The sequence below is a fragment of the Eleutherodactylus coqui genome, chromosome 8 (genome assembly GCF_035609145.1).
Source record: "Eleutherodactylus coqui strain aEleCoq1 chromosome 8, aEleCoq1.hap1, whole genome shotgun sequence".
Taxonomy (NCBI): domain Eukaryota; kingdom Metazoa; phylum Chordata; class Amphibia; order Anura; family Eleutherodactylidae; genus Eleutherodactylus; species Eleutherodactylus coqui.
The window spans coordinates 157,725,068-157,734,743 of record NC_089844.1 but is presented as its reverse complement, the minus strand read 5'-3'; the positions used below and the strand labels follow the sequence as shown (position 1 = coordinate 157,734,743).

Sequence of the window (9,676 nt, the reverse complement as noted above, 5' to 3'; positions counted from 1 at the left end):
TACTCACATGCTCTATTATGTACGGTGATTAACACGGCAGATTACACAGTTGGACGCCACTCATGTCATGTGATCATATTCTCTGCCAATGCTCAGCGCTCTGTAACTGTACAGGTTCATCCAGGGGGTGGATTGCCTATAGGAATGGAAACACCTGACTCTTGGAAGCCTTTTCCTCAAGCCGATTTAATGGGTATGTGAAAGCCAAGTACTGATTGGCTGCTGTAAGTATTCAACCAATCAGCATCCAGCAAAGCTTCATGAAGCTCTAGGACACTCTGAGTGGCGAGACACCCAGAAAAAGCCATCCACCTTAACTACTTTTGCTCAGTGTTCTGGTTCTCCTCGAAAAGACTTATAGAAATAAATAGATTATGGAGACTCATTTTCAGGCACAGCTCCATGGGAAAAAGGTATGCAAATTAGTTCATGTGAGCCAAAGGAAGAGCGGCCCTTTTGGAAGACTCTCTGGTCTGGCTGACATGAGCTCATTTGCATTATTTTTGTTGGACTTCCCCTTTACATTTAAAGGGGTTGTCCCGAGGCAGCAAGTGGGTCTATACACTTCTGTATGGCCATATTAATGCACTTTGTAATGTACATTGTGCATTAATTATGAGCCATACAGAAGTTATAAAAAGTTTTATACTTACCTGCTCCGTTGCTAGCGTCCTCGTCTCCATGGAGCCGACTAATTTTTGGCCTCCGATGGCCAAATTAGCCGCGCTTGCGCAGTCCGGGTCTTCAGCAGTCTTCTATGGAGCCGCTCGTGCCAGAGAGCGGCTCCGTGTAGCTCCGCCCCGTCACGTGCCGATTCCAGCCAATCAGGAGGCTGGAATCGGCAGTGGACCGCACAGAAGAGCTGCGGTCCACGAAGGTAGAAGATCCCGGCGGCCATCTTCAGCAGGTGAGTATGAAGACGCCGGACCGCCGGGATTCAGGTAAGCGCTGTGCGGGTGGTTTTTTTAACCCCTGCATCGGGGTTGTCTCGCGCCGAACGGGGGGGGGGGGTTAAAAAAAAAAAAAAAAAACCCGTTTCGGCGCGGGACATCTCCTTTAAGCAATGAAAAGTATAACGAAAAGTTCTGCAACTTTCTATTATACTTTGGGGGAACTTTATAAATACACTTGTGCCAGAATCCTGGTGTCAAAAAGTCCCAAATTTGGCACAAGTGGATTTTTGTGCCAAAAGTGACCTTTTCATAGTGTGCACTACATCTACCAACTTTTTAGTAAAAACTGATGGGCCTTAGCAGGGCGCGACCTCCACGGCTCAGAACATTTACTATAATTTATGCCAGAAAGCACAGCTCATACAAGACAAGTGTAGGAAATGCCTATTCTGATACCCCTCTGTCTTGTGTTTCAATTCTTCACCATTTCCAAATCTCTGCTTGCTGTAAGTGAATGAGCGAATTCTTATTTACAAACACAGGCTGTTGTAGTCCTGCCTGATACGTCTCACGTACATTCACAGACCTCCAGGCTGATGCTGGGGCCCTGATGACGCTCGTAACTGCTAATAATTGGCCTTCATTTCTATAATCCTAATATCATATAATTGCCGTTGCCCCTAACACATGACCAAGGGGCAGCTGTGTCAAAATGAGACCGAACTGCTGAAATGGAAACCCCTCCCTTAATATCGCTCATATATATACTCATCATATGAGTTGTCACCCAGCTTTCCACAGATTCAGAATTTCATATAAATCTGCCTTTTTCCATTGCACCTGTGTATTCTCTTCTATTTTTCTGTTTGTGCCTGTGTCAGTCCCCACTGCTGTTGTGGCATTCTATTCAGGATGAACACTGCTGAGGTTGGAGGGTTTTGTGCTGCCTGCAGTTGGGCTAATAGCACGAGTTAGAATAAGAATTGGATCTCTTCATTTATAAAACCCTCATGTGGAATGATGCTCTGTGCTGCATATAAAGTGACTATGGGCTGAGGGGACTTTGTGACTGTCCGCTGACTGCCCTGAGGTGCAGAGTCTTAAGGCCCATTTACACGGCCCGATGATCGCTCAAAGATCGCTCAAAGGACAGTTTGAGTGACAGCTTTGAGTGATCATTTTGCATAAACTTTTAAGTAGCTACTCAGCTACTTAAGAGCCATTAATTGTGCAAATGAAGCCTTAGCTGAAAGCAGTTAATAGCCCAAGGGCTCTTATCTGCTTTCAGATCCTTTGTTATCCAGTAGGAAACAATGCTATCAGCACTTCCCGTGGAGAACTGCTGATAAGGCTGACAGATGATTCTTAGGCTGGACTGAATTTAAGAATCGGCTAGCAGTGCACGAAACGTGCACGATGGGCGCACATTTAGACGCAACGATTATCGCTGAAACTATCGCCTTTTAGCGATTTTTTAGCGATCATCGCTCCGTGTAAATGGGCCTTTAGGATAATGATAATTATTTTCTTAAAAGACCAGCCCATCTCCCCCCTTGTGATCTGCTTGTCTACTTTGGGCTGAGTCACAGTGACAGTTGGCAGGAGACCAACCAGAGTGAGAGGAGGGGAGAGGAGGGGTGTGCAGCTTCCTTACATAAGCAGCGATAAGGCAGAGAGCTGCACACTACACTCCAGCCATGTCTTGCAAGAAAGTGATTGCTGTCTTTGGAGCCACAGGTGAGCCGACTGCGCTGTGAAAAGTTGGGAACTTTGGAGGAACTTTCCAGTAGTTTGCAGGTGGTGGTAGTAGAACAGTTCTTCCTGTCTGCATTGCAGTGTGGAGCTTTCTGTACTATAACCCCCATCGGATTTATTGTTCACTCATGCATGCAATTAGTATAAATGACTCAGATTTGTGCTGATTGTGGGGATGTGAATGATGTAAAAGGGTCCTGACTATCCAGTAGTCTGCGGGGGGTGATGGAGCTCCTGCCTGCATTCCTGTACTATAACCCCCATTGTATATTGCTGGATAGCATTCGGAATCATGATGTGTATTTTCATGCAATTTTGCTTTCCCTCCTAATGACCCGGTTTCCCCCTGGGTGTATGAGCTGTCCAGACTCTGGGAAAGCTGGGTGAATGCGCAAAGATGTTTGTTGCACTTCTGAATATCCACACATTGTGACTAGAGATGAGCAAGTATACTCGATAAGGGCAATTGCTTAAGCGAGCATTGCCATTATCGAGTACCTGCCCGCCCGAAACAAAAGGTTCGGGTGCTGGCGCGGGGAAGCAGTGAGTAGCGGCAGTCAGCAGGGGGGTGCGGGGGGGAGAGAGAGAGATCTCCCCCGCAGCTCCCTGCCCACCGCCGGCACCCGAACTTTTTGTCTCGAGCGGGAAGGTACTCGCTCATCACTAATTGTGACCCTTTGCTAACTTTGCTATGCAGATGCTGTTGCACACAGTGATTCTCCCCTGCAGGATACAAGTGGAGCTCCGCTGATTGCTGCATCTGAGCTCCTCTGCTCAATGAGCCCAGGTGCCGGCTGCTATCAGCGGAGCTCCACCCGAGGCTTGGAAGCGAGAAATGCTGCAGTGCCTTATGTCCACGGGCGGATTGGATTTCACACGCGGGAGCCCGCAGCGGAATCCGACCCTGCTTGCGGCCAAGGACACCGCTTACCCGTCCGGGTCTTCTATTTTCCTCACTATGGATGTGTGCGGAAGTATCGGCCGCTGCACATGTGCCGTGGAGGCTTTTTTTTTTTTTTTGACTCCTGCTTTCCTACAGAATCTTTAATGGAAGTCGTCGATGTTTGAACTGCACTGAAATGGAGCAAGCTAAGATTTGTTTTCCGGTCCAAAAGGTCCACATAACAAACCTGCATGCCTTACTTCAGCTGCAGACAGCCATGTATCTCTGGCAGGGTGATGACTGGGGCCGTCAAAGGACAAATAAGTGCCAATTTCGATCACCACTTTTTTAGAAAAACAAACGGGTCATCGGCCAGTTTAAGAGGGCTCAAACCAATATGAATGTGCCCCCTTTAATCAGGACCCTAATGGGGGGGGGGGGGGACTCGAAGCCCCTGGGTCTACTTGATGCAACATGCTTGCTGGTAAACTTGTGCACATCATAGTGACTACTGAAGCGCCCATGCAGGACCTGCTGCCCCTCCTGCTGACTACACGGCTGGCACCGGCCTGCCCGCAGGATGACTACACGCTTACACCCTACACTGGCGCCTGCTTTGCATGCTGCATACGTGTTACTGGGAACAGCAAGGATTCGCTTGGCTCCATCATTCATCTGGCGCCTGTCCTGTTCTAACACTCGGGGCAACTTGCATCTATTATGAGAGGAAATGGCTTTCTTGAGGCGACAAGTGAGGGTTGTGGAATGTGATATGGCTACCCAGCTTTCCCAGACCCCTGAACAGCCAATCAGCCTAATTCCGCAGTGATGCTCATGATCTCTGCTCTAAAGACTTGGCATTATGTCTTCTCTCCGCAGGCGCTCAGGGTGGCTCTGTTGCTGATGCCCTCCTGGCAGATGGCACCTTTGCGGTCCGGGCAGTGACTCGAGACACCAGTAAACCTGCAGCTGTGAAGCTTCGGGAGGCCGGAGCGGAGGTCGTGGCCGCGGATCTGGATGATGAGAAGAGCCTGGAGGCCGCGCTGTGCGGAGCTTATGGAGCGTTCGTGGTCACCAACTTCTGGGAGCACTTCAGCAAGGAGATGGAGGCCGCTCAGGTAAGGTGGGCGCTCTCAGGTAATGACCCCCATTGTCTGGAGCTGCTGCATCTGTAATCGCATGTATGATGGAGTCCTGTATCTTGGCTCATCCTGAGCCTCGTGATTCAGAAATGAAATGGCAGGGCTGCAGTAAAGACTGACAGTAAGGGCCCTTTTAAATGGACCAATAAGTGTTCAGATTCCTGCGATCAATTCAGAATCTGAACGATATCTTTCAGTGTAAACACTGCCAGTGACTGAACAACTAACGCTAATTTGTTCGCTTATCGTTCAGTTTAGGCAGGCGTAAAAAGACCGACAATCTGTAAACAGGTCGACGCTCCTCTATGAAGACTGCCTGTTCACTGTGAATGGTGGCGGCTGGACAGACTGATCTCCGGCCCGCTCTGCCTCAACAGCACAGGAGCGATGATGGCTGTTGGGTGCTTCAGTGTCCGACAATTGCCCTTAGTGGTAAGACAGTGAGCAGTGGGCGATGTCCTCCTACACAACAATGCAGGCATGTTCAATATACTGTAGTTCTGGTGTATTATCTGTGAACTAGGAAGCTCAGGATGAGCATGACAATAGATCCCGGTTACACACGGTGGATTATAGATCTGTTGTGCTTTCCTATAGGGTAAACGGATTGCAGATGTGTCCAAGCGGCTCGGCCTGCAGATCGTGGTCTTCAGTGGCTTGGAGAACGTGAAGAAGCTGACGGGAGGAAAGCTGGATGTGCTACACTTTGATGGCAAAGGGGAGGTGGAGGAATACTTCCGAGAGATCGGGGTCCCCATGACCAGCGTCCGTCTTGCCTCTTACTTTGAGAATCTGCTGACCGTCTTCAGGCCCCAGAAGAACAAGGACGGTGATGGCTACAGTTTGGGTACGAGAACAGTCCTGATGCTGGGATTTAGCTAGATCGGTTTAGAGGAAGGCTGGGTGATGACCAACATGGTGGCTCCCAGAGAGGGCTACTGAATAGCAAAGGTGTATAATTATACTGAATACTAATAAGTGGAGTTGTCATTTAGGGGCCCAGGAAAGCTGGGTGAGGATCGTTGTAGGGTATGTTCATATGTAGCAGACATGCTGAGGCTCCTCTAGTGTCAAAAGGGGGGGGATCCGCATAGCAAAATTTGTTACATACCGCAATACTCCAGTATTACAGTATATAGTACAAGTGACCAAATGATCACAAGTTCATTTAAGGCTCCTCTGGGGAGTAAATAGTTTGGTGTGTTTTTAATATGGGTCTTGGAATGTGATGATAGAAAGCAATTTTTGTTAAAGGATTTTCATTTTTATAACATTTTCTTTATAAACTTGGCATCGCTGTAATTGTTCTGACCCATAGAACAAACGTCATGTCACTGTTCTGCACGGTGAATGCTGCGAAAACTAAACCCCCACTTAAAGTTTACTTTTTTTTTTTCATGCATTTAATGGTACATTTAAAAAATACCCCTCGTCCTGCAAAAAACGAGCCCTCGTAGCTGCATAAATGAAAAAAAATTAAAGAGATGATGGCTCTTGGAAGGCATGAGCAAAAAACAAATGCTAAATCTGTGGTGTTGGGGGGAATTGTGCCCGTCCGCTCGGCCTCCTGCAGTCCATGACTCTCGCTCTCTTTCCAGCCATCCCGATGGGTGATGTTCCTCTGCAAGCTATGTCCGTCACAGATGTGGGCGCTGTGATTGTCGGCATGCTGAAGTCCCCGTCGCAGTACATAGGCAAGGACATCGGCCTGAGCACAGACAAGCTGACGGTGGCGCAGTACGCCGCCATAATGTCCAGAGTCACCGGCAAGGACATCAAAGATGCCAAGGTAAGACCTGCTCCAATGGGATGATCACCATGAGTGGTGGTGTACATGTAGGCTCCCCCCATGCGACTGATCCCTTAACCCCTTGAGTGGCGGGTTTCCTACCACCCTGTCGTGCCCACCAGGGCAGGTTTTTTAAAATGGTCTAATCATTGAATTTCAACCAATTTTGCAGTTGCGTCTCAAGAGCCATAACTTTTTCATTTTTCCATTGACACGGCCATATGAGGGCTTGTTTTTTGCTGGACAAGTTGTGATTTTTTTAAACAGGGGGGAGGAAAAAAAGAAATGGGGAAAAAAGAAAAAAAGGGGCCATGTCCTTAAGGGGTTAAATAATGCATTAACTTCCTTCTCTGGGTCATTACGACGCATGGATACCACATGTGTGATTGTATTTTTGATTTTTTTACAAAGTAAAGGGAGACAAGTGTTTTTATTATTTTTTTTATAATTTTTAAATTTTTATTTTTTTGTCCCTTTAGGGGACTTCCACAGGGACCCATCAGGACCCCTGATCACATTCCAGGGGTCCGATGGTGACAGCCCTTTACATGCTGCAGTGACAGCCCTTTACATGCTGCAGTCACATAGACTGCAGCATGTAAAGGGTTAACACAGCAGAGATCGGAGGTTTTCTCTGATCTCTGCTGTAAGAGCTAGTACCTAGCTGTCCTCTGACAGCTAACAACCAGCTCTCCCTGCCACAGAGACCATCGGCTTGCTTCTGACAAGCCGATGGTCTCTATGGCAACCTGTAAACAAAGCAGGAGATATTGCCGGCATATCGGCAATATCTTCTGCTGATTTTTCAAAGCCCTTGCACTGCTCTGTGTGGGTCTGTGCAGGCAGAGCACAATGTCACAGCTTGTGGCATTGTGCTCTGCAGCTCCCATAGTGATACATAGCCCGGAAATCTTCCGGGCTATGTCACTATGAGCAGTGGAGCTCGTCCCGGACATTTTCCGGGCGTGCCACTCAAGGGGTTAAAGGGATTATCCCCTATACACAGGATGGAGGGGGTCTGACCAGTGGTAACCCCTGATTCTGAGTATTGGGGTTCAGCACATCCCGCTGTGGTGGCCACCTACCCCCTTCACTTCAGTGGGACTGCTGGAATTAGCCAAATTAAATGCTCTGATATCCCTGGGGGTCCCGTGAAATGAATGGTAGATGGGAGATTACTGCTACCTTCACTGGCTCCAGACCGCTGTTCTGTGGGTACGGGCAGGGGCGTAACTATAAAGGGTGCAGGTGATGTGGTTGCACCCAGGCCCAGGAGCCTTAGGGGGCCCATAAGGCCTCTCTTCTCCATATAGGGAGCCCAGTACTATGAATAAAGCATTATAGTTGGGGTCCTGTTACAGGTTTTGCATTGGGGCCCAGAAGTTTCAAGTTATGTCTCTGTGCAGCATGGTTTAGGTATGGGTACGGGTACAGATAGAGGGGGGCCCCAGCTCACCTTTTGCATCAGGGCCCCTGAGCCTTTACTTATGCCCCTGGGTACAGGAGAACTTGTGTTCATGAGACACCCCTTTAATACAATATGGAAGTCTACTTGGAGCACCATTACACAACTTGGGCCGGCTTCACACAGATATTTGTGTGCGCAATACGCAGAGAAAATAACCCATTGATGTCAGTGCGTTCATTCATTTTAACTTATTTTGGCGCACACTTCTCGGTTTCACAAAAAGAAAAAGGCTGTTCTATGGGGACCTTTATACTCTAGTTACAACCAGAGCTGCCCTCTCAATTCTGCCGGCTTCCTATTGGCTCTTAGGCTGGGTTCACACGGGGCGTATTCCCACCGGAAATCACGCGGTTTGGCCGCAGCAAAAACCGCGAGATTTCTGCCGGGAGAAGCGCCGCGGAAAAACCCGCGGCGGCTTTGAAGCGGCCCAGCCGCTCGCTTTTCCGTTGCGGCCACGACGGAAGTAAACAATAAATAGACATGCTGCATCTTTTGAAGCTGCGGCGGCCGCAGCCGCGGTTTCAGCCGGACTTACCGCAGCGGATTGGCCGTCCCGTGTGGACGAGATTTCTGAGAAATCTCGTCCACATGGCTGGCTAATCCCGAGATTGGCGGCCGTGGGTGGATTTACCGCGGCAAAACCGCGGCAAATCCGCCCTGTGTGAACCCAGGCTTAGAATGTGTCAGGAAGTCGGCCTATTCCCTACTGGAAATGGCTGATAAAAGGGAGCAATAGCTTGTACTTGGCCACACAGTAGCTTGCGGCTAGCCGGCGGCTGCAGCGTCTGAGTAGAGGATAATCTCTCGCCGTTTCCCGCAGATCACGCCTGAAGCGTACGAGCAGCTCGGCTTCCCCGGCGCCGGAGAACTCGCCAACATGTTCCGCTTCTACCTCATGAGGCCTGAGCAAGGATTTGAGCTCGTACTATACCTCAACCCCAAGGCCAAGAAGTTTGAGGCGTGGATGGAGGAGAACAAGGAGGCTTTTAAGGACTTGTGAAGGAACTCGTGGCGCTTCCCCCGTGAGGCGATACTGTGAAATGCTGTTGGATTTGGGGGCTGATTTCGCAAAACTAGTGCCTATGGGGAAGAACATGCCGTAACCATAGCAACCAATCGGATTGCAGCGCGTTTCTAAGACTACCTTTGCCAAACGAGAGCTGTAACCTGATTGGCCTCTATAGACCGCCTCCTCCTACTCTAGTTCTGCTGAAGCTACACCGTGTTCTCTGGACCGGAGGGCTGCAGACTTCTCACATAGTTACTGCCTAAACCCCCATATAATAAGCGGATTATGTGCCAATACAGGATATGCTGTTTCTTTATATCATGCATGGATGGTCTTTTAGGACTGCATATCACGCAGGTGATAAACCTGCTGCCCCATCCGCCCGTATGGCCCCAACACTGGAGGGTCCCGTGTAGCCGTGACCCCCGTTAGCGGCGATGGCCCGGACACTTTGGTTTTCTATGTCTTGTCTAATAAAGTCTCCTGATTTCTCACACGGTGTCTTGCAGTGATGGTAATTGCAACGAGGGCCGCAGGTCGCCTGCGCAGAATGTGGTTGCTATGGGCAACCAATCAGATTCTTCTTTTCCATTTGCTTTAGAAAACGAGAGCGGTGGCCTGACTGGTTGCCAAGGGGAACAGCTCTGCCAAAAGGCTCATAACAGCCAATCGGAGCAGCTGCCATTAGAAGGCCACAGCTACTCAGAGCAGCTCTAGGAATGGCGAGCTCTGATTGG

The 9,676-nt window shown here is 49.2% G+C and overlaps 1 protein-coding gene across 1 annotated transcript; it reads left to right on the top strand.

Annotated features, from left to right (window-relative positions):
• The first annotated feature begins 2,519 nt into the window (after window positions 1-2,519).
• Window positions 2,520-9,433, top strand: LOC136577056 (nmrA-like family domain-containing protein 1). Its single transcript, XM_066576759.1, has 5 exons — window positions 2,520-2,630; window positions 4,411-4,649; window positions 5,271-5,520; window positions 6,272-6,462; window positions 8,751-9,433. Exons 1-5 carry the CDS (start codon window positions 2,591-2,593, stop codon window positions 8,928-8,930), a joined length of 900 nt encoding a protein of 299 aa, XP_066432856.1. The 5' UTR covers window positions 2,520-2,590; the 3' UTR covers window positions 8,931-9,433.
• Window positions 9,434-9,676: the final 243 nt, after the last annotated feature.

Excerpts from the sequence above, each read along its gene's own strand:
- LOC136577056 (XM_066576759.1), top strand. The coding sequence starts at position 2,591 with ATGTCTTGCAAGAAAGTGATTGCTGTCTTTGGAGCCACAG. Across the intron at positions 2,631-4,410 it reads TGCTGTCTTTGGAGCCACAG|GCGCTCAGGGTGGCTCTGTT; the intron begins GTGAGCCGACTG and ends TTCTCTCCGCAG. Across the intron at positions 4,650-5,270 it reads AGGAGATGGAGGCCGCTCAG|GGTAAACGGATTGCAGATGT; the intron begins GTAAGGTGGGCG and ends GCTTTCCTATAG.